This window comes from Balaenoptera ricei, chromosome 8 (genome assembly GCF_028023285.1).
Source record: "Balaenoptera ricei isolate mBalRic1 chromosome 8, mBalRic1.hap2, whole genome shotgun sequence".
Taxonomy (NCBI): Eukaryota; Metazoa; Chordata; class Mammalia; order Artiodactyla; family Balaenopteridae; genus Balaenoptera; species Balaenoptera ricei.
Genome location: NC_082646.1, coordinates 58,434,931 through 58,459,361, shown reverse-complemented (window position 1 = coordinate 58,459,361; position 24,431 = coordinate 58,434,931). Strand labels below are relative to the sequence as shown.

The 24,431-nt window shown below is 37.3% G+C and overlaps 1 protein-coding gene across 2 annotated transcripts in view; it reads left to right on the top strand.

Annotated features, from left to right (window-relative positions):
- The window catches only part of ACER3 (alkaline ceramidase 3), a 197,902-nt gene that overhangs the window by 147,710 nt on the left and 25,761 nt on the right, over positions 1-24,431 (top strand). For both annotated transcript variants that reach the window (XM_059930750.1, XM_059930752.1), the window contains one exon: positions 7,052-7,110. In XM_059930750.1, the coding sequence (XP_059786733.1) occupies positions 7,052-7,110 (59 nt within the window). The remainder of the gene's footprint in view (positions 1-7,051; positions 7,111-24,431) is intronic.

The following is a 24,431-nucleotide window of genomic DNA, read 5'->3' as shown; positions in this document are numbered from 1 at the left end:
CTCTAATAGGCTTTCATCTAATACTGTGTTTACTTAGCTTTATTGTAGAATACTAGGTCGAGGATACAGCAAGTGTAACGTTTTCATCTCATCAGGAGATTCAGCGCTATCCTTATACACAGCTTCTTTTGCCCTTTCATCCACGTAAGTTGTGTACATCTGCCAGGGATGAGAGCTAAGTGTAGTGGAAGTCACTGTAACATGCAGAAGCTACAGCCCCTTTTTTCTTTTTTTTTTCCCCTACCATTCTTTATAATAGGCATCTTTTATACTGTTCTAATGCAGGCCCCAAGCCTGCAACCTAGGTACAGTCCTTCACAACAACAAAAGCAGACACAACATTCCCCATTTATCTTAACTGTTGTATTCAAGGCTGGAAGACTTGTGGTCATACGCAGCCAGGCCTACATCATCCCAGGCTGGATATTAGTTAACCCTTTACTCAGACCATGATGTCCCCAGGGTCTAGTACAATGCTCAATACATATTTGTTGGATTCCATTTAATAGAGAGACCACAAGTAGAAGGCTGGAGTCATAGCAGGGCCTTATAAGAGAGTCCACCTAAAACATCAGTGTATAGAAAGGTTGAAAGTGAAAGTATGGAAAAATATATACCATGCAAACACTAAGCAAAAGAAATATGGTATAGTTATTTTAATATCAGACAAAATAGACTTTAAGGGGAAAGTATTTCTATTGGTAGAGAAGGATTACTTTGTAGTATTAAAAGTATTCAATTCAGAAAATTGTATTAATTTAAAACTTGTATGTACCTTTAATATATATAATACCTCAACATATATAATGAAAAAAAATGACTGAACTAGAAGAAAAAATAGAAAAATCTATAATCTTTGGGGATTTTAATACACAACTCTCAGTAACTCAAGAAGATATAGAAGATTTAAACTACTTGATTAAAAAACTTAACCTACAGAGCAAATGTAAAATACTGCACCCAACAACTGCAGAAGCACTTTGTTTTTCCACATTTACAAAAATTGACCATATACTTGCTCATACAGTAAGTCTTAACAAATTTCAAAGGATTGTAATCAGAATATAATTTCTGACTGTAATGCAATTATGTTAGAATTTAAGTAATATAATTTTAAATAATATAGATCAAAGAAATATAGAAATTTCCAATCATAGAAATTGGAAAATATTTTGAATTGAATCAATGAAAATAAATACATGTTAAAACTTGGGGGACCTTCTGGTGGTCCAGTGGGTAAGACTCCGTGCTTCCAATGCAGGGGGTCCAGGTTCAATCCCTGGTCGGGGAACTAGAACCCGCATGCATGCCGCAACTAAGAGTCCACGTGCCGCAACCAAGAAGTCCGCATGCCACAACTAAAGATGCCACACGCCTCAACGAAGATCCCATGTGCAGCAGCCAAGACCCAGAGCAGCCAAAATAAATATATATATATATGTATATAAAAGAATGGCTACATTAAAAAAAAAAACTTGGATTCAGCAAAATTCGTATTTGGAGGGAAATATCTAGCCTTAAAATGTGTGTACCAGAATAAAAAGGCTAAAAAAGGAAAGATATAATGTATATTTCAAGAAGTGAAAGATAAAAGCAAAAAGGAATACAACAGAAAACAAATATGCTATGGGGAGAATCAGCAAAGCCAAAAGTTGCTTCTTTAAAGAGACAAGTAAAATTAACATACCCTTGGTGAATTTGATCAAGAGGGGAAAAGGCAAGCACAAACAATATCAGATATGAAGGGACTTCCCTGGTGGTCAGTGGTTAAGAATCCGTCTTGCAGTGCGGGGGATGCCAGTTCGATCCCTGGTCGGGGAACTAAGATCCCACATGCCACGGGGCAACTAAGCCTGCGCACCACAACTACTGAGGCCGTGCATCACAACTAGAGAGCCCACGTGCCACGACTAATCAGCCCATGTGCTCTGCAGCCCACACACCACAACTACAGAGCCTGTGCACCTCAACTAATGAGCCCGTGCACTGTGAGATCTCGCACACCACAGCTAACGAGCTCGTACGTCGCAACGAAAGATCCCATGTGCCGCAACTAAGACCTGACGCAGCCAAAAAATAAATAAATATTAAAAAAAAGAAGAAATGAAAAAGTGATATCACATCAAGTCCTGGTGACATTAAAAAGTTAATTGAATATATGAACAACTTTATGTCAATAAATTTACATTTTTCATTTTTATTTTTTTAAATGGACAAATTCCTAAAAAAGTATAACCTGTAGAAACTTAGAGAATACAAAACCTGAATTGTCCTATAAACAATGAAAAGTAGTTCAATCAGTAGTCAGAAATTTGTGTGCAAATATGACTTTGCTAGAATGTTTACCACACATTAAAAGAAGAAATAATTCTAGTCTTACGCAGATTCTCATAGTGAATAGAACAAAAAGAAGAGATACTCTCCAACTCATGTATGAGGCAAGCAAAACTTTAATACCAGTAAGGAGAGTTTGAAAGAGTTAAAATAACAGGCAGAAGTCCTAGGCAAAATATTTCCAAACCAAATCAGCCAATATAAACAAAAATAGGATAAAGTATCATGACTAAATTAGATATATCCCAGGAGTATCAAGTTGGTTAGACTATTAATCAGTATTAGAAAATTATATTAAAAGATTAAAGGACAAAAATTATATGATTATCTCAAGAGATACAGAAAAGTATTTGATAAAATATATTAATTCATGATTTTTAAAAACTCTTAGCAAACTAGAAATAAAAAAGGGCTTCTTAATCTGATAAAGATTATTAAAAAAAATATTTTTTTAATCCTACACTCAGTGTAACACTTAGTGATGAACCATTGAAAGCTTTCTCTTTGAGACTGAGCATGAGATAGCAGTACTTGTTATCACCAATTCTATTCATATTTTACTGGAGGACCAGGCCCACTCAGTTAAGCAAGAAAAAGAAGTGAAAATTATTGAATTAAAAAGGTGAGACAAAACTGTAAATATTCACAAGTGATATACAAATGTATATAGGGAAAACCTAAAGACTCTACAAATAAATTATTAGAAGAGATTTTAAAAGGTAAAGTCACATTATATAAAAGCAGTTTGCAAAAAAATGGTTGTATTTATATATAATAGCATCAAACAGGTAGAAAATGACATTTAAAAATTACTACTTATGATAACCATCTAAAAATATTTATAAAGTACCTAGGAGTAAATCTAGCATAAATGTCTAAGACCTATATATGGAAGAAATTATAAAACACATTTACAGACATTAAAGAATACCTAAATTAAATAGCTATACCATTATTACAAGACACAGACAACACTAATTTAATCTTAAAATTAAGAATTTAGGGTCATAAAAAGACAAAATAACGAGAGTGAACACATAACACTATAGAGTGGAATAAGATATTCACAACACGTATAATCAAGCAAAGACTAGTATATGTAAAGACCTCCTACAAACCAATAAAAAAAAGTAGGAGACCCAGTAGAAAAATGGATGAGACATTTCACAAAAGATTATATCCAAATGGCCAATAAACATATGAAGTGGTATTCAATCTATATTAGTCATCATGGAAATGAAAATTGAGAACACAATGAAATACCACTACATACTCAACAGAATGGCTAAAATAAAAAAGACTTTATAGTACCAAGGGCTGACTAGCAAGGATATTAAGCAACACTCATACACTGCACGTGGGAGTGTTAATCGGTATAACCACCTTGGAAAAGCGTTTGTAAAAACTACTAAACTTGAATTTGTGCATATGCTATGATCCAGCAGCTTGGCTCCTGGGCATACGCCCAGTAGAAATCCCTGAACATGTACACCAAAAATTATATATATATATATACACACACACACACACACACACACACACACACACATATTTTTTAACATCTTTATTGGAGTATAATTGCTTTACAATGTTGTGTTAGTTTCTGCTGTATAACAAAATGAATTAGCTATATGTATACATATATCCCCATAGCCCCTCCCTCTTGCGTCTCCCTCCCGCCCTCCCTATCCCACCTCTCTAGGTGGTCACAAAGCACCGAGCTGATCTCCCCGTGTGATGCAGCTGCTTCCCACTAGCTATCTATTTTACATTTGGTAGTGTATATATGTCAGTGCTACTCTCTCACTTTGTCCCAGCTTACCCTTCCCCCTCCCCATGTCCTCAAGTCCGTTCTCTACATCTGCATCTTTATTCCTGTCCTGCCCCTAGGTTCATCAGAACCATTGGTATTTTTAGATTCCATATATATGTGTTAGCATACGGTATTTGTTTTCCTCTTTCTGACTTACTTCACTGTATGACAGACTCTAGGTCCATCCACCTCACTACAAATAACTCAATTTCGTTTCTTTTTATGGCTGAGTAATATTTCATTGTATATATGTGTCACGTCTTCTCTATCCATTCATCTGTCGATGGACACTTAGGTTGCTTCCATGTCCTGGCTATTGTAAATAGTGCTGCAATGAATATTGTGGTACATGACTCTTTTTGAATTATGGTTTTCTCAGGGTATATTGCCCAGTAGTGGGATTGCTGGGTCATATGGTAGTTCTGTTTTTCGTTTTTTAAGGACCCTCCATACTGTTCTCCATAGTGGCTGTATCAATTTACATTCCCATCAATGGTGCAAGAGGGTTCCCTTTTCTCCACACCCTCTCCAGCATTTATTGTTTGTAGATTTCTTGATGATGGCCATTCTGACCCGTGTGAGGTGACACCTCATTGTGGTTTTTATTTGCATTTCTCTAATGATTAGTGATGTTAAGCATTCTTTCAATCTGTGTATCTTCTTTGGAGAAACGTCTGTTTAGATCTTCTGCTCATTTTTGGATTAGGGATTAGGTTGTTTGTTTTTTTGATATTAAGCTTCATGAGCTGCTTGTATATTTGGGGGATTAATCCTTTGTCAGTTGCTTCGTTTGCAAATATTTTCTCCCATTCTGAGGGTTGTCTTTTCATCTTGTTTATGGTTTCCTTTGCCATGCAAAAGTTTTTAAGTTTCATTAGGTCCCATTTGTTTATTTTTGTTTTTATTTCCATTACTCTAGGAGGTGGGTCAAAAAGGATCTTGCTGTGATTTATATCAAAGAGTGTTCTTCCTATGTTATATATGTGTATAGCAGGATTATTATAAATAGCTAAAACTTAGACCCCAATGTCCATCAGCAGTAGAATGGATATATAAAATATACATATTCAAATAATGGAATATTAGATAGCAATGAACACTGATATACCACAGCTCATATAACAAGTTGAATGAGGCTCACAAACACAATACTGAGTAAAAGAAGCTTGACACAAGTATATAAAACGGAGTTCCATGTATATTGAGGTTCAAAACAGGCAAAACTGAACTCTAATGTGAGAAGTCAGCATAGTGGTAAACCTCAGGGAAGAGAAGTGTATAGAACTTGAGAGAGGGGTATGAGGTTGATTTTTGGTATTCTGCCAAAGTTCAGTTTTTTGACCTATGAAGTCAAAAATTGCAAAGATATTTGTTTTGTGATAATCCTCAAACAGTGTTTATGTTTTGAGCACTTTGTGTGTTATATTTTAATTTTAAAAGTTTTTTAAAGTTAAAACAGGAACAAGTAAGTAAGAAAATGACAGACAACCAAATAAAAAAATAGGTTTGAACAATAGCAGATATCAAATGGCCAGTGAACATAACATACAGTGTTCAACCTGTAATCGGAGAAATACATATTAAAAACCACATAGACTGACAAAACTTTAGAAGTCTGACTATATCATGTTTTGAGTATGTGACATAAAAGAAACAGAATACACGTTGGTTGGAGTAAAGGTTGGTATAACCACTTTGGAAAACAGTTTGACATTTTTAGTAATTTTGATAATAATATACCCTCTGACCCAGCAGTTACATTCCTAGGTACATACCCTGGAGACACTTTTGTATGTGTGTACTAGAATATATGCGTAAAAATGTTCATAGCAGTGAAAACTGGAAATAACCTCAAAATGTCCATCAACCCAAGAATTGGTAAATAAATTGTGGTAGTTATTTATGTGATATCAAAAATGAATGAACTATGGCTACGTATACAACATAATTGAATCCTAAAAGATAAAACAAAAACAAATGTATGTAACATTATTCTATTGTAAATTAAAATTAAAATTTTAAAAACTTATTTAGGAGTTCATATTTAGGATGCCAGTTTAAGTTAGTAAACACGTAAATAAAAGCAAGAAAATGTGTTTATTATAAAAGTCAGGAGAGTGGTTTCCTCTAAGGAGTAGGGGAGAGGGTTGGACTGGGAAGAGATAACATGTGTCTTGACCTAAATGGTACTTTCCCAGCTATTGGCTTTATAAATATTTAAGTTATACATTTATATTCTATGCAGTTTTCTTGTATTTAATATTTCACACTTTTAAAAGTTAAATTTTCCCACTAGGTTCAGGTTTCCAGGTAGTAGTACCTATCCAGTGGTCAATATAGAAGAGAAAGAGGTTAGTTGTTGTAGCCAAGTCTGGGAAGATGTGGGAGCATATAGAATAAAGAACACAGGGGAGTCGATTAACCTCAGTCAAGAAGAAATGGGCACCTCTTTCTTTAGAAACTAGGAATGGGAGAAAGAATGCAGGGAGAGGGTGCATATGAATGCAGAAACACTTAGGAGGAGAGTTTAAAAGAGTTCAGATTTATAAGATGGGAAGTAGAATCATTTGCTGAAAGTGAAGCTAACAAGAAGGAAAGGATCTCTAGGGAATATGAGGCAAAAATACAGCATTTGTTCAGGTTTCAGCAGATATTTAAAATTTCACGTAACCATTCAGAATTAAAATTGACATGAGACTTCTGATATTGATTATTCACAAGCAGGCTGTTTCCTCAAAGGTTAGTATAACTCTTCATTATATAATTATACATCTGTTCTTTAAAATGTAATGAAAGATAATAAATGTTTACATTTAACTGGGAGGGCTATTTTTGTAGGCAAAATATACTTCCTTTGCTAAAGAATCATGATTTTACTAACTTCATTTTCCCTTTCTTCTTCAGGTCATGTATGGAATGTTGGTCTTCACATTAGTAGTTCGATCTATTTATATTGTTACATGGTAAGTAGTTTGGATCATCAAAAGAGTATACTTAGGTGGTAAATCTGTAGCCTAAACTGAAATAACACATAAAACCCAACTCCAGAAAGGCTATTGATAGAAAACTTATAACCCAACATTTATTATGGTATATTGCAAGAAATACTAATTCTTTAAGTAAGTTGTTAATAGGCATCACGTGAAACCAGTAGTTGTGAAATTGAAGAAATTTGAGGAAAGCTATGTGTGACGGCCTCCTTTTGAATATTTATAATGTACATGAGTTTATTAAAGGCCTTGAAAAATCCTACAGTAGAAAAGAAAATAATTGTTTTTGTGTTTCTCAAACTACTTAACTAAGGAACCCTTTTTGCAGAACACCTCTCAAGGAAGACTATTAGTGTCACAGAGAAACAGTATTCCAGAAAGATCATTTAGGAAATAGGCATAATATTTATAGAGTTCATGAAAAATAAAATAAGTATTTCATGTGAGTACCTGACATAGGGCCTGGCCATATAACAGATGCTCAGTAAGTAAATAGTATGATTTATGGGTTTGTTCCTGTTTTTTTCTTTCTTTTTTTTTTTTTTTAAAGTTTATGTCCTTTTATTTTAGTTTTTTTTTTTTTAATTTAATTTATTTATGGCTGTGTTGGGTCCTTGTTTCTGTGTGAGGGCTTTCTCTAGTTGCGGGAAGTGGGGGCCACTCTTCATCGCGGTGCGCGGGCCTCTCATTATCGCGGCCTCTCTTGTTGCGGAGCACAGGCTCCAGACGCGCAGGCTCAGTAATTGTGGCCCACGGGCCCAGTTGCTCCGCGGCATGTGGGATCTTCCCAGACCAGGGCTCGAACCCGTATCCCCTGCATTGGCAGGCAGACTCTCAACCACTGCCCCACCAGGGAAGCCCTGTTTTTTTCTTTTTTAATTAAACTTTTTGTTTTGAGATAATTGTAGAAGCACATGCATTTGTAAGAAATAATAGAGATTGTCTGTACCCTTTACTAGTTTCCTCTAGTGATAATGTCTTCCAAAACTGTAGTACAATATCATAACCGTGATTTGACACTGACAGAGTCAAGATACAGAACAATTCTATCACCACAAGGATCCCTGTGTGGTCTTTCTGTAGCCACACCCAATTCCCTCCTACCCCGTTCCCTTACCCCCTATGCTTAACCCCTAGCAACTACTAATCTGCCCTTCATTTCTCCAATTTTTCATTTTCAGAGTGTTATATAAATGGAATCACACAGTATATATAACCATTGGGATTGGCCTTTTGCACTCAGCATAATTCACTGGAGATTAATACAAGTTGTTGAGTGTATCAATAGTTCACCCTTTCTATTGTGAATAGTATTCCATGATATGGATGTACCACAGTTTAATCATTCACCTGTTGAATAACATCTGGATTTCCAGTTTTTTATTTCTAGTTTTTTACTATTACAAATAAAGCTGCTATGAATATTTGTTTACAGGTTTTTATGTGAATATAAATTTTCATTTCTCTGGAATAAATGCCCAGAGTGGAATTGCTAGGTTGTATGATAATCATATGTTTCATTCTTTTTAAAACTTTCAGACTGTTTTTTTTTTAATTAATTTATTTTTGGCTGCGTTGGGTCTTCGTTGCTGCATGTGGGCTTTCTCTAGTTGTGGTGAGCGGGGGCTACTCTTCATTGCGGTATGTGGGCTTCTCATTGCGGTGGCATCTCTTGTGGAGCATGGGCTCTAGGGCGCACAGGCTTCAGTAGTTGTGGCTTGCGAGCTCTAGAGCACAGGCTCAGTAGTTGTGGCGCACGGGCTTAGTTGCTCCGCGGCATGTGGGATCTTCCCAGACCAGGGCTCGAACCCGTGTCCCCTGCATTGGCAGGAGGATTCTCAACCACTGCACCACCAGGGAAACCCAACTTCCAAACTGTTTTCCAGAGTGGCTCTACCATTTTACATTCCCACCAGCAGTGTATGTGTGACCCAGTTTCTCTGCATCCTTGCCAACATTTGGTGTTGTCACTATTTTTTATTTTAGTCATTCTTACAGATATGTACTGATATCTCATTGTGGTTTTAATTCTTCTTTCCCTAGTGGCTAATGATGTTGAACATATTTTCATGTGCTTATTTACCATCTATATATCCTCTTTGGTGAAACGTCTGTTCATGTCTTTGCCCATTTTCTAATGGGATTGTTTCTCTTTTTTTAATTTGAGTTTTGAGCATTCTTTACATATTCTGGATACTGATCCTTCATCAAATATGTGGCTCACAAATATTTTCTCACAGTCTGTACCTTGTCTTTCATGCTGTTCACAGGGCCTTTCACAGAGCAAAAGTTTTTAATTTTGATGAAATCAGTTTATCAATTTTCCTTTTACGTATCATGCTTGGGCATGCAGGCTAAGGACTCAATGCCTAACCCTAGGTTTTCCCGTTTTTTACCAAAAGTTTTGTATAGTTTTACATTTAAGTTTATGATTTATTTTGAGTTAATTTTTATGTAAGGGGTACGGAGTAGGTTGAGGTCCATTTTTTAACCTACAGAGGTCCAACTACTCCAGGACCACTGGTTGAAAAGGCTGTTTCTTCACTGAATTGCTTTTGCACCTTTCTCAGAAATTACTTGGGTATATTTGTGTGGATGTATTTTTGAGTTTTTTTATTCTGTTGCATTGATTTAGGTGTCTATTCTTCTACCGGTCCTACTCTCTGATAATTCATTACGCTACCTATAAAATAACTCTTCAAATCATATAGATTGATTCTTCTCACTTCTTTTTCAAAACTGTTTTTTCTATTTGGGTTCCTTTGCCTTTACGTATAAATTTTAGAAAAATAATGTCTATATTTAAAATCTTATTGGCATTTTGATAGGAATTGCATTAAACCTGCATATCAATTTGTGAAAAATTGACATCTTTACTATGTTCAGTCTTCCAGTCTATGAACACTGTGTGTCTTGTGTGTCTCTCCATTTATTTAGATCATCTTTGATTTCTTCCATTAGCATTTTGGAGTTTTGGGGTTTTTTTTAATTTTTGAATTTTATTTCATTTTTTTATACAGCAGGTTCTTATTAGTCATCCATTTTATACACATCAGTGTATACATGTCAATCCCAATCTCCCAATTCATCCCACCACCACCCCCACCCCCCGCCGCTTTCCCCCCTTGGTGTCCATACGTTTGTTCTCTACATCTGTGTTTCAATTTCTGCCCTGCAAACCGGTTCATCTGTACCATTTTTCTAGATTCCACATATATGCATTAATATATGATATTTGTTTTTCTCTTTCTGACTTACTTCACTCTGTATAACAGTCTCTAGATCCATCCATGTCTCTACAAATGACCCAATTTTGTTCCTTTTTATGACTGAGTAATATTCCATTGTATATATGTACCACATCTTCTTTATCCATTCATCTGTCGATGGGCATTTAGGTTGCTTCCATGACCTGGCTATTGTAAATAGTGCTGCAGTGAACATTGGGGTGCATGTCTCTTTTTAAATTATGGTTTTCTCTGGGTATATGCCCAGTAGTGGGATTGCTGGGTCATATGGTAATTCTATTTTCAGTTTTTTAAAGAACCTCCATACTGTTCTCCATAGTGGCTGTATCAATTTACATCCCCACCAACAGTGCAAGAGGGTTCCCTTTTCTCCACACCCTCTCCAGCATTTGTTGTGTGTAGATTTACTGATGATGCCCATTCTATCTGGTGTGAGGTGATACCTCATTGTAGTTTTGATTTGCATTTCTCTAATAATTAGTGATGTTGAGCAGCTTTTCAGGTGCTTCTTGGCCATCTGTATGTCCTCTTTGGAGAAATGTCTATTTAGGTCTTCTGCCCATTTTTGGATTGGGTTATTTGTTTTTTTAATTTTGAGCTGCATGAGCTGTTTATATATTTTGGAGATTAATCCTTTGTCCGTTGATACGTTTGCAAATATTTTCTCACGTTTTGAGGATTGTCTTTTCGTCTTGTTTATGGTTTCCTTTGCTGTGCAAAAGCTTTTAAGTTGCATTAGGTCCCATTTGTTTATTTTTGCTTTTATTTCCATTACTCTAGGAGGTGGATCAAAAAAGGTCTTGCTGTGATTTATGTCAAAGAGTGTTCTTCCTATGTTTTCCTCTAAGAGTTTTATAGTGTCTGGTCTTACATTTAGGTCTTGAATCCATTTTGAGTTTATTTTTGTGTATGGTGTTAGGGAGTGTTCTAATTTCATTCTTTTACATGTAGCTGTCCAGTTTTCCCAGCACCACTTATTGAAGAGACTATCTTTTCTCCATTGTATATCCTTGCCTCCTTTGTCATAGATTAGTTGAACATAGGTGCGTGGGTTTATCTCTGGGCTTTCTGTCTTGTTCCATTGATCTGTATTTCTGTTTTTCTGTCAGTACCATATTGTCTTGATTACTGTAGCTTTGTAGTATAGTCTGAAGTCAGGGAGTCTGATTCCTCCAGCTCCGCTTTTTTCCCTCAAGAGTGCTTTGGCTATTTGGGGTCTTTTGTGTCTCCATACAAATTTTAAGATTTTTTGTTCTAGTTCTGTAAAAAATGCCATTGGTAATTTGATAGGGATTGCATTGAATCTGTAGATTGCTTTGGGTAGTGTAGTCATTTTCACAATATTGATTCTTCCAATCCAAGAACATGGTATATCTCTCCATCTGTTGGTATCATCTTTAATTTCTTTCATCAGTGTCTTATAGTTTTCTGCATACAGGTTTTTGTCTCCCTAGGTAGGTTTATTCCTAGGTATTTTATTCTTTTTGTTGCAATGGTAAATGGGAGTGTTTCCTTACTTTCTCCTTCAGATTCTTCATTAGTGTATAGGAATGCAAGAGATTTCTGTGCATTAATGTTGTATCCTGCAACTTTACCAGATTCATTGATTAGCTCTAGTAGTTTTCTGGTGGCATCTTTAGGATTCTCTATATATAGTATCATGTCATCTGCAAACAGTGACAGTTTTACTTCTTCTTTTCCAGTTTGTATTCCTTTTATTTCTTTTTCTTCTCTGATTGCCGTGGTTAGGACTTCCAAAACAATGTTGAATAATAGTGGCGAGAATGGGCAACCTTGTCTTGTTCCTGATCTTAGAGGAAATGCATTTAGTTTTTCACCATTGAGAATGAAGTTTGCTGTGGGTTTGTCGTATATGGCCTTTATTATGTTGAGGTAGGTTCCCACTATGCCCAGTTTCTGGAGAGTTTTTATCATAAATGGGTGTTGAATTTTGTCAAAAGCTTTTTCTGCATCTATTGAGATGATGATATGGTTTTTCTTCTTCAGTTTGTTAATATGGTGTATCACATTGATTGATTTGCGTATATTGAAGAATCCTTGCATCCCTGGGATAAATCCCACTTGATCGTGGTGTATGATCTTTTTAATGTGTTGTTGGATTCTGTTTCCTAGTATTTTGTTGAGTATTTTTGCATCTATATTCATCAGTGAAATTGGTCTGTAATTTTCTTTTTTTGTAGTATCTTTGTCTGGTTTTGGTATCAGGGTGATGGTGGCCTCATAGAATGAGTTTGGGAGTGTTCCTTCCTCTGCAATTGTTTGGAAGAGTTTGAGAAGGATGGTTGTTACCTCTTCTCTAAATGTTTGATAGAATTCACCTGTGAAGCCATCTGGTCCTGGACTTTTGTTTGTTGGAAGATTTTTAATCACAGTTTCAATTTCATTACTTGTGATTGGTCTGTTCATATTTTCTATTTCTTCCTGTTTCAGTCTTGGAAGCTTATACCTTTCTAAGAGTTTGTCCATTTCTTCCAGATTGTCCATTTTATTGGCATAGAGTTCCTTGTAGTAGTCTCTTAGGATGCTTTGTACTTCTGTGGTGTCTGTTGTAACTTCTCCTTTTTCATTTTTAATTTTATTGATTTGAGTCCTCTCCCTCTTTTTCTTGATGAGTCTGGCTAATGGTTTATCAATTTTGTTTATCTTCTCAAAGGACCAGCTTTTCGTTTTATTGACCTTTGTTATTGTTTTCTTTTTTACTATTTCATTTATTTCTACTCTGATGTTTATGATTTCTTTCCTTCTGCTAACTTTGGGGTTTGTTTGTTCTTCTTTCTCTAGTTTCTTTAGGTGTAAGGTTAGATTGTTTATTTGAGATTTTTCTTGTTTCTTGAGGTAGGCTTGTATAGTTATAAACTTCCCTCTTAGAACTGCTTTTGCCACATCCCATAGGTTTTGGATCGTCGTGTTTTCATTGTCATTTGTCTCTAGGTTTTTTTTGATTTCCTCTTTGATTTCTTCAGTGATCTCTTGGTTATTTAGTAACGTATTGTTTAGCCTCCATGTGTTTGGGTTTTTTACGTTTTTTTCCCTGTAATTGATTTCTAATCTCATAGCGTTGTGATCAGAAAATACGTTGGATATGATTTCAATTTTCTTAAATTTACTGAGGTTTGATTTGTGACCCAAGATGTTATGTATCCTGGAGAATGTTCTGTGCGCACTTGAGAAGAAAATGTAATTTGCTGATTTCGGTTGGAATGTCTCATAAATATCAATTAAATCTATCTGGTCTGTTGTGTCATTTAATGCTTGTGTTTCCTTATTAACTTTCTGTTTGGATGATCTGTCCATTCGTGTGTTGTGTCATTTAAAGCTTGTGTTTCCTTATTAATTTTCTGTTTGGATGATCTGTCCATTGGTCTAAGTGAGGTGTTAAAGTCCCCCACTATTATTGTGTTACTGTCGATTTCCTCTTTTATAGCTGTTAGCAGTTGCCTTATGTATTGAGGTGCTTCTATGTTGGGTGCATATATATTTATAATTGTTATATCTTCTTCTTGGATTGATCCCTTGATCATTATGTAGTGTCCTTCCTTGTCTCTTGTAACATTCTTTATTTTAAAGTCTATTTTATCTGATATGAGTATTGCTACTCCAGCTTTCTTTTGATTTCCATTTGCATGGAATATCTTTTTCCATCCCCTCACTTTCAGTCTCTGTGTGTCCCTAGGTCTGAAGTGGGTCTCTTGTAGACAGCATATATATGGGTCATTTTTGTATCCATTCAGCAAGCCTTTGTCTTTTGGTTGGAGCATTTAATCCATTCACGTTTAAGGTAATTATTGATATGTATGTTCCTATGACCATTTTCTTAATTGTTTTGGGTTTGTTTTTATAGGTCCTTTTCTTGTCTTGTGTTTCCCACTTAGAGAAGTTCCTTTAGCATTTGTCGTAGAGCTGGTTTTATGGTGCTGAATTCTCTTAGCTTTTGCTTGTCTGTAAAGCTTTTGATTTCTCCATCGAATCTGAATGAGATCCTTGCCGGGTAGAGTAATCTTGGTTGTAGGTTCTTCCCTTTCATCACGTTAAGTATATCATGCCACTCCCTTCTGGCTTGTAAAGTTTCTGCTGAGAAACCAGCTGTTAACCTTATGGGAGTTCCCTTGTATGTTATTTGTCATTTTTCCCTTGCTGCTTTCAATAATTTTTCTTTGTGTTTCATTTTTGCCAATTTGATTACTGTGTGTCTCGGTGTGTTTCTCCTTGGGTTTATCCTGTATGGGACTCTCTGCGCTTCCCGGACTTGGGTGGCTATTTCCTTTCCCATGTTAGGGAAGTTTTCAACTATAATCTCTTCATATATTTTCTCGGGTCCTTTCTCTCTCTCTTCGCCTTCTCCAACCCCTATAATGCAAATGTTGTTGCGTTTACTGTTGTCCCAGATGTCTCTTAGGCCTCTGTCTTCATTTCTTTCCATTCTTTTTTCTTTATTCTGTTCTGCAGCAGTGAATTCCACCATTCTGTCTTCCATGTCACTTATCTGTTCTTCTGCCTCAGTTATTCTGCTATCAATTCCTTCTAGTGTAGTTTTCATTTCAGTTATTGTATTGTTCATCTCTGTTTGTTTGCTCTTTAATTCTTCTAGGTCTTTGTTAAACATTTCTTGCATCTTCTCGATCTTTACCTCCATCCTTTTTCCGAGGTCCTGGATCATCTTCACTATCATCATTCTGAATTCTTTTTCTGGAAGGTTGCCTATCTCCACCTCATTTAGTTGTTTTCTGGGGTTTTATCTTGTTCCTTCATCTGGTACATAGCCTTCTGCCTTTCCATCTTGTGTAACTTTCTGTGAATGTGGTTTTTGTTCCACAGTCTGCAGGATTGTAATTCTTCTTGCCTCTGCTGTCTGCCCTCTGGTGGATGAGCCTATCTAAGAGGCTTGTGCAAGTTTTGTGATGGGAGGGACTGGTGGTGGGTAGAGCTGGCTGTTGCTCTGGTGGGCAGAGCTCAGTAAAACTTTAATCCGCTCGTCTGCTGATGGGTGGGGCTGGGTTCCCTCCCTGTTGGTCGTTTGGCCTGAGGCGACCCAACACTGGAACCTACCCAGGCTCTTTGGTGGGGCTAAATCCGGACTCTGGGAGGGCTCATGCCAAGGAGTACTTCCCAGAACTTCTGCTGCCAGTGTCCTTGTCCTCATGGTGAGACAGAGCCACCCCCCGCCTCTCCAGGAGACCCTCCAACACTAGCAGGTAAGTCTGGTTCAGTCTCTATTGGGTCACTGCTCCTTCCCCTGGGTCCCGATGCACACACTACTTTGTGTGTGCCCTCCAAGAGTGGAGTCTCTGTTTCCCCCAGTCCTGTCAAAGTCCTGCAATCAAATCTCGCTAGCCTTCAAAGTCTGATTCTCTAGGAATTCCTCCTCCCATTGCTGGACCCCCAGGTTCGGAAGCCTGACGTGGGGCCCAGAACCTTCACTCCAGTGGGTGGACTTCTGTGGTATAAGCGTTCTCCAGTTTGTGAGTCACCCACCCAGTAGTTATGGGATTTGATTTTATTGTGATTGCGCCCCTCCTACTGTCTCATTGTGGCTTCTCCTTTGTCTTTGGATGTGGGGTATCTTTTTTGGTGAGTTCCAGTGTCTTCCTGTTGATGATTGTTCAGCAGTTAGTTGTGATTTTGGTGTTCTCTCAAGAGGGAGTGAGAGCATGTCCTTCTACTCCGCCATCTTGAACCAATCTCTGGAGACTTCTGCTAGGAAAATCACTGACTTGGTACTGAGAAGGAAGTGAACTAAAGCTTTGATTTTTTTTTAAGCAGTTGTAAATGGTATTGTATTTTTAAATTTTGGTGTCCACACATTTATTGCTATTATATAGGAACACAGCATATTAATAACAGTACCAGAGAGATCAGGATGGCAGAATAGAAGGACATGGAGCTCACCTCCTCCCACAGATACATAAAAAATACACCTACATGTGGAAGAGTTCTCACAGAATAACTACTGAACACTGGCAAAACATTTCATACAACCAGAGCTGCAAGAAACATCACCATGTAACTGGGCAGGATGAAAGAGAAAAAAAAGGAATTGGGATTCGACCTATACCCTGGGAGAGTGCTGTGAAACAGGAGAGTTTCTCTCACCCTGGGAACCCCCATCTCTGGCTGGAAGATCAGCCAGGACAGAAAGGGAGCGTCAGAGGTTCAGAGGAGAGTGCAGCAACTGGCTTGCGGCAGGTAGGGTGGAGAGAGACCAGCACAGTCATGGCCACCCTGCTGCACTCCCCAGCCTGAGACATGCATCTGCTGGTGTGTGCAGGGGCTGGGTGCTGAAATTCGGGCTTCAGAGGACAAACCTGGGGAGAGGACTGGGGTTGGCTCTGCGGAGACAGCCCAAAGAGACTGGAGTGTGGCCCAGGCCACAACTTGGGGTATGCGCAGGACTGAGCCCAGGTATGCCATAGAAGCCCCATTGTTAACGCACACGCAAAGGGAGAGAAGGGGCTCTGCCACAGCAGCCTCATTTTCCTCATTGCTCACAGCAGGCACAACTCCACCTCTACAAGCTCTGGGAGCTTGCAAGTCCTGGCAGTTGCCCACACTCAGAGGCAGGGCTGAAATCTGGGCTTGCAGCTTTGGGACTGATGGATTTACAACACTGGTGCCTTTATTAGCTCAGTGCCTTCTGGACATCTCAGTGGATTACTGGTGCTCCTTTGCCTCGGGTGGGTCCAGATTTAGCACCTGTTGGCTTTGCAGGAATGTGCACACAGAGCCGGGCCAGGGTCTGTGCTGATTCCATAGCTCCCATGGCAGGTCCAGGTGCATGACTATGGCAGGTCCCTGTGTCTGACTTCGGCAGATCTGTGCCAGCAGCTTTGTGATCACAGCAGCTGAGGGACATTCAGGCCGATTGCCTGCATTCCCTTGACTGAGACGGGGCCCAGGGCAGTACCAACAGCAGTGTACTTTGTGAGCCCGCACAACTGGTGACAGACGACACCACAGAGCTCACTTTCTGGTGGACAGCTCCTGCGGAGGAATACTTAGTGGAAGCGCTCCAGTTCCACCTACCCCACACTGCACTTAAGAACTGGATCTGGGGGCTTCTTTTCCAACAGCTGGGGAGCAGATCCTGCCCCTGACAGGGTTGTGACAGCCACAGAGCAAAGAGGAGGCCCCACTCAATATCCAGTACGGGCTCTGGTCACCACAACACCAGTCACACCACCTATCAACGGGATAGTGGCCAGCACACACTAAGGAAAGAGACAGCAGGCATCCATACTAAAAACAGCCCTCACACCAAAAATATTAGACTCATGCAGGCTCCACAGGAATGCTCCCACATAAAAACAGCCCTTAAAGACCACAGTAGATAATGTTTCTCCTAAATTCATAGAGTCAGAGAAATATAAGTAAAAAGAACCAGAGGAAATAGTCCCCATTAAAAGAATGGGAGAAATTCCCTGAAAGAACAATGAAACAGACCTCTCCAGTCTACTAGATCCCAAGTTCAAAAAGGAGGTAATAAAAATACTGAAGGAATTAAGAAAGGCTATTGACAGAAATACAGATCATTATAACATGGAACTAGAAACTATAAAGAAGAGCCAATTAAAACTAGAAAACTCATTTGCTGAGATGAAAACCAAGCTGAAAGCAATAAATAGAAAACTAAATAATGCAGAAAGAATAAGTGATCTGAAAGATAGAATAATGGAAATCACCCAATCAGAACAGCAGATGGAAAGACAAATGAAAAAAATCAAAGCAATATATGAGACCTATTGGATAACATAAAGTGAGCCAATCTATGCATAGTAGGAATCCCAGAAGGAGAAGAAAGAGAAAAGAGGATTGAAAGTATATTTGAAGAAATTATGACTGAAAACTTCCTAAACATAAAGAAGGAAACAGATATCCAGATACAGGAAGCCCAGACAAGATGAACCTGAACAGACCTACACCAAGACATGTTATAACTAAAATGGCAAAAGCTAAAGATAAAGAGAAGATTCTAAAAGCAGCAAGAGAAAAACAAAGTTAGTTACAAGGGAACCCCCATAAGGCTATCAGCTGATTTCCCTACAGAAACATTGCAGGCCAGAAGGGAGTTGCAATATATATTCAAAGTCCTGAAAATAAAAAGCCTGCAGTCTGGGATCCTCTACATAGCAAGATTATTATCTAGAATAGAAGGAAAAAGAATTTCTCAGACAAGCAAAAACTAAAAGAATATAGCAATACTAAACCTAAGCTAAAAGAAATATTGAAAGATCTTTTCTAAATAGAAAAGAAGTAGGGAATTCCTTGGCAGTCCAGTGGTTAGGACTTGGCACTTTTACTGCCGGGGCCCAGGTTCAATGCCTGGTCAGAGAACTAAGATCCTGCAAACTGCGCAGTGCAGCATAATTAAATACATATATACATAAATCAATAGAAAAGAAGCAAGAATCTATAGGAAAGAGAAAAATCACAATTGGAAAATAAATCCCTTAAATTAGGCAGTACGTAGATTTAAAAAAACTTTTTTGTGTGCAAGCAATGGTAACTATGATGAACAGCAAAAGTATAAACATGAAGATGTTAGAGAGGACATCAAAATCATAAAATGTCAGGGAGGGGAGTAAGAAAATGTGGGGTTTTTTTTTAGAGTGTGTTTGAGCCTGTATGACTACCAGTCTAAAGCAAGTAGTTATAGTAATGGGCTAACATACTTGAAAAAAAGGGTAACCACAAACCAAAAACATATAATTGATTCACAAAAACCAAAAAGTAGAGAACTCAAGCATAGTGCAAAAGAAAAACTTCAAACTACAAAATGAAAAACAGAAAAAGAAAGGAACAAAGAAGAAATACAAAATCCACTGGGAAACAAGGTTTAAAATGGCAATAAATACATATATATCAATAATTACCTTAAATATTAATGGACTAAATGCTCCAATCAAAAGACATAGAGTGGCAGACTGGATAACAAAACAAGAGCCTACAATATGCTGCCTACACATAGATTGAAAAGTGAGGGAATGGAAAAAGATATTTCATGCAAATGGAAATGACAAGAAAGTGAGACTTGCAATACTCATATCAGACAAAACAGACTTTAAAGCAAAGGTTATAAAGAAAGATAAAGAAGGACACTATATAATGATAAAAGGATCAATACAGGAAGAGGATTTTACACTCATCATCATATATGCATCTAATATAGAAGCACCCAAATATATAAAACAAATACTAACAGACATAAAGGGAGAAATTGATGGGAATACAATAATAGTAGGAGACTTTAACACCCCACTGACATCAGTGGACAGATCTTCCAGACAGAAAATCAATAAGGCAACAGAGATCCTAAATGACATGTTAGAAAAGTTAGACTTAATTGATAGTTTAATTTTGATACTATGACATTACATCCAAAAAACCCAAAAGGCAAATTCTTTTCAAGTGCACATGGAACATTCTCTAGGATAGACCACATACTGGGACACAGAACAAGCCTCAACAAGTTTAAGAGGACAGAAATTATTTCAAGCATATTTTCTGACTACAATGGCATGAAACTAGCAATCAACTAGCAATCAATAGAAAGAGAAACAAGAAAAAAATCATTACTAAACAACACGCTATTAAAAAACCAGTGGGTCAACTTGAAATCAAAGAAGAAATTAAAAAATACCTTGAGACAAATGACAATGAAAACACAACCATAGAAAATCTATGGGATGCAGCAAAAGCAATCCTAAGAGGGAGGTTCATAGCAATGTAGGCTTTCCTCAAAAAATAAGGAAAGTCTCAAACAACCTAACCTACCACCTAAAAGATTTAGAAAAAGAAGAACAAACAAAACCTAAAGTTAGCAGAAGGAAGGAAATAATAAAGATCAGACAGGAAGTAAAAAAAAAATAGAGATTAAAAAAAACAATAGAGAAAAATCAGTAAAACCCAGAGCTGGTTTTTTGAAAGGATAAACACAATTGACAAACCTCTGGCCAGGCTCACCAAGAAGAGGTCCCAAATAAACAAAATAAGAAATGAAAGAGGAGAAATAACATCTGATACCTCCACAGAAGTACAAAAAAATCATAAGAGAATACTGTGAACAATTATATCCCAACAAATTGGGCAACCTAGAAGAAATGGATAAGTTTCTAGAAACATACAGCCCACTAAAACTGAATCAAGAAGAAATAGATAATTTGAACAGACTTATTACTAGAAGTGAAATAGAATCTGTAAAAACAAAAACAAAAACAAAAAAACACCTCCCTGCAAACAGAAGTCCAGGATCAGATGGCTTCACTAGGGAACTCTACCAAACATACAAAGATGAACTTATACTAATCCTTCTTAAAGTCTTCTGAAAGATTGAAGAGGAAAGAAGACTCCCAAAGTCATTCTATGAAGCCACCATCACCCCAATACCAAAACCAGACAAAGACACTACCAAAAAAAGAAAATTACAGGCCAGTAGCACTGATGAACATAGATGCAAAAATCCTCAACAAAATATTAACAAACCAAATCCAACAACACATAAAAGGATCAGACACCATTATCAAGGTGGATTCATCCCAGGGTCACAAGGATGGGTCAAAATAGGCAAATCTATCAATGTGATACACCACATCAACAAAAGAAAAGACAAAAATGACCTCAATAGATGCAGAAAAGGCATTTGATAAAATTCAACATCCAGGGGCTTCCCTGGTGGCGCAGTGGTTGAGAATCTGCCTGCCAATGCAGGGGACACGGGTTCGAGCCCTGGTCTGGGAAGATCCCACATGCCGCGGAGCAACTGGGCCTGTGAGCCACAACTGCTGAGCCTGAGCGTCTGGAGCCTCTGCTCCGCAACAAGAGAGGCCGCGATAGTGACAGGCCCGCGCACCGCGATGAAGAGTGGCCCCCACTCGCCGCAACTGGAGAAAGCCCTCACACAGAAACGAAGACCCAACACAGCCAAAAATAAACATAATAAATAAATAATAAATATTAAAAAAAAAAAATTCAACATCCATTCATGATAAAAACTCTCCCCAAAGTGGGTATAAAGGGAACATATTTCAACATAATAAAAGCTATTTATGACAAATATACAGCCAATATAATACTCAATGGTGAAAGGCTGAAAGCCTTCCCACTAAAATTTGGAACAAGACAGGGTTGCCCACTCTCACCACTTCTATTCAACATAGTATTGGAAGTCCTAGCCACAGCAATCAGACAAGAAAAAGAAATAAAAGGTATCCAAATTGGAAGGGAAGAGGTAAAATTGTCATTATATGCAGATGACATGATACTATATGTAGAAAACCCTAAAGATTCCACACAAAAGCCACTCGAATTGATAAATTAAGCAAGGTAACAGGCTACAAGATTAACATACATTTCTTTACACTAACAATGTATTATCAGAAAGGGAAAGTAAAATAACAATCTCTTTTAAAATCACATCAAAAATATATATATATTTACAAATAAACCTGACCAAGGAGGTCAAAGACTTTATATGCTGAGAACTATAAAACGTTGATAAAGGAAACTGAAGATGATTGAAAGAAATGGAACAATATCCCATGCTCTTGGATTGGAATAATTAATATTGTTAAAATGGCCACACTACCCAAAGCAATCTACAGATTTAATGTGATCCCTATCAAACTACCCATGACATTTTTCCCAGAACTAGAACACATAATCCTAAAATTTATGTGGAACCATAAAAGACCCAGAATTGCTAAAGCAATCCTGAGGGAAAAGAACAAAGCTGGAGACGTAACCCTTCCAGACTTCAGACAATACTATTGATGCAAATGTACAGTAATCAAAACAGCATGGTGTTGGCACAACAACAGACATGGATCAGTAGAACAGAATAGAGAGCCCAGAAATAAAACCGCATAACTATGATCAATTAATCTTTGAGAAATGAGGCAAGAATACACAATGGGGAAAAGAAAGTCCCTTCAGCAAGTGACGCTGGGAAAGCTGGACAGCCACATATAAATCAATGAAATTAGAACCCTCCCTCATACCATATACAAAAATAAATTCAAAATGGATTAAGGACTTAATTATAAGACATGACACCATAAACTCCTAGAAAACAAGATAGGCAAAACATTCTCTGACATAAATCATACCAATGTTTTCTTAGGTCAGTCTCCCAAGGCAACAGAAATAAAAGCAAAGATAAATAAATGGGACCTAATCAAACTTATAAGCATTTGCACAGCAAAGGAAACCATAAACAAAGCAAAAAGACAACCTACAGACTGGGAGAAAATATTTTCAAATGATGCGACCAACAAAGGCTAAATTTCCAAAATATACAAACAGCTTATACAACTCAATAACAAAAAAGCAAACAACTTAATAACAAAAAAACAAACAACCCAATCAAAAAATGGCCAGAAAACCTAAATAGGTATTTCTCTAAAGAAGACATCCGGATGGCCAGTAAGACATGAAAAGATGCTCAACATAGCTAATTGTTAGAGAAATGCAGACAAAACTACAATGAGGTATCACCCCACACCAGTCAGAATGGCCATCATTAAAAAGTCTACAAATAAATTCTGGAGAGGATTTGGAGAAAAGGAAACCCTCTTACACTGTTGGTGGGAATGTAAATTGGAGCAGCCACTGTGGAAAACAGCATGGAAGTTCCTTAAAAAACTAAAAATTGAGTTACCATAGGATCCAGCAATCCCACTCCTGGGCATATATCTAGAGAATCGACTGATGAATGGATAAAGAAGATGTGATATGTGTGTGTCTGTGTGTGTATATGTGTGTATATAAGGGAATATTGTACAACCATAAAAAAGAATGAAATAATGCCATTTGCAGCAACATGGATAGACCTAGAGATTATCATACTGAGTGAAGTAAGTCAAGCAGAGAAAGACAAATATCATATGATACCACTTATATGTGGAATCTAAAATATGACACAAATGAACTTCTTTTTTTTTAATTTAATTTTATCTTTGGCTGCGTTGGGTCTTCTCTAGTTGCAGTGAGCAGGGGCTACTCTTCACTGCATTACATGGGCTTCTCATTGTGGTGGCTTCTGTTGTTGCAGAGCACGGGCTCTAGGCGCTTGGGCTTTAGTAGTTGTGGCTTGCGGGCTCTAGAGCGCAGACTCAGTAGTTGTGGCACACGGGCTTAGTTGCTCCGCGGTATATGGGATCTTCCCAGACCAAGGATTGAACCTGTGTTCCCTGCATTGGCAGGGGGATTCTTAACCACTGTGCCACCAGGGAAGTCTCTGAACTTATTTTGAAAATAGAAACAGACTCACATAGAATACAAACTTATTGTTACCAAAGGGATACCAGAGGGATAAATTAGGAGTTTGGGATTAGGAGATACAAACTAGTATATATAAATAGATAACAAGAAGGTCCTACTGTATAGCACAGGAAACTATATTCAGTATCTTATAATAAACTATAATGGAAGAGAAAAAAATAAAAAGAAATCAGTGAAATTTATTTTAATCCCATTATATATAACCAGTGTGTCAAGATATCATCAATTCATTGCATAATCAATATAAAAAATATTGAAAATGTTAAAAAAAAATAGTGCCTACTTTGTAGGGTTCTTATGAGGCTTAAATGTAGTAATTCATGCAGAGCATTTTAAGCTCTATGAAGAATACCCAGAGCATAGGAGGCACTCAGTAAATATTAGCTCAAATTTTAAAAAGAAAAAAATATGATTGATTTTCTTTTTGTTTACCTTGTATTCTGCCACCTTGCTGAACTTAATAGTTCCAGGAGACTTTCGTAGATTCCTTGAGATTTGCTGCAAGTAGAGACAGTGGTTTATATCATCCTTTATAATGTATGTGCTTTTAATTTCTTCTTTTGCCTTATTGCCCTGACTAGAACTTCTAGGACTGTGTTGACTAACAGTGGTGAGAGCAGCTATCCTTGCATTGTTCCCAGTCTTAGGGGAAAAGTATTCAGTCTTTTACCATTAAGTACGATGTTATCTGTATAGATTTTATAGATGCTTTTTATCAAGTTGAAGAAGTTACTCTCTATGCCTAATTTTCTG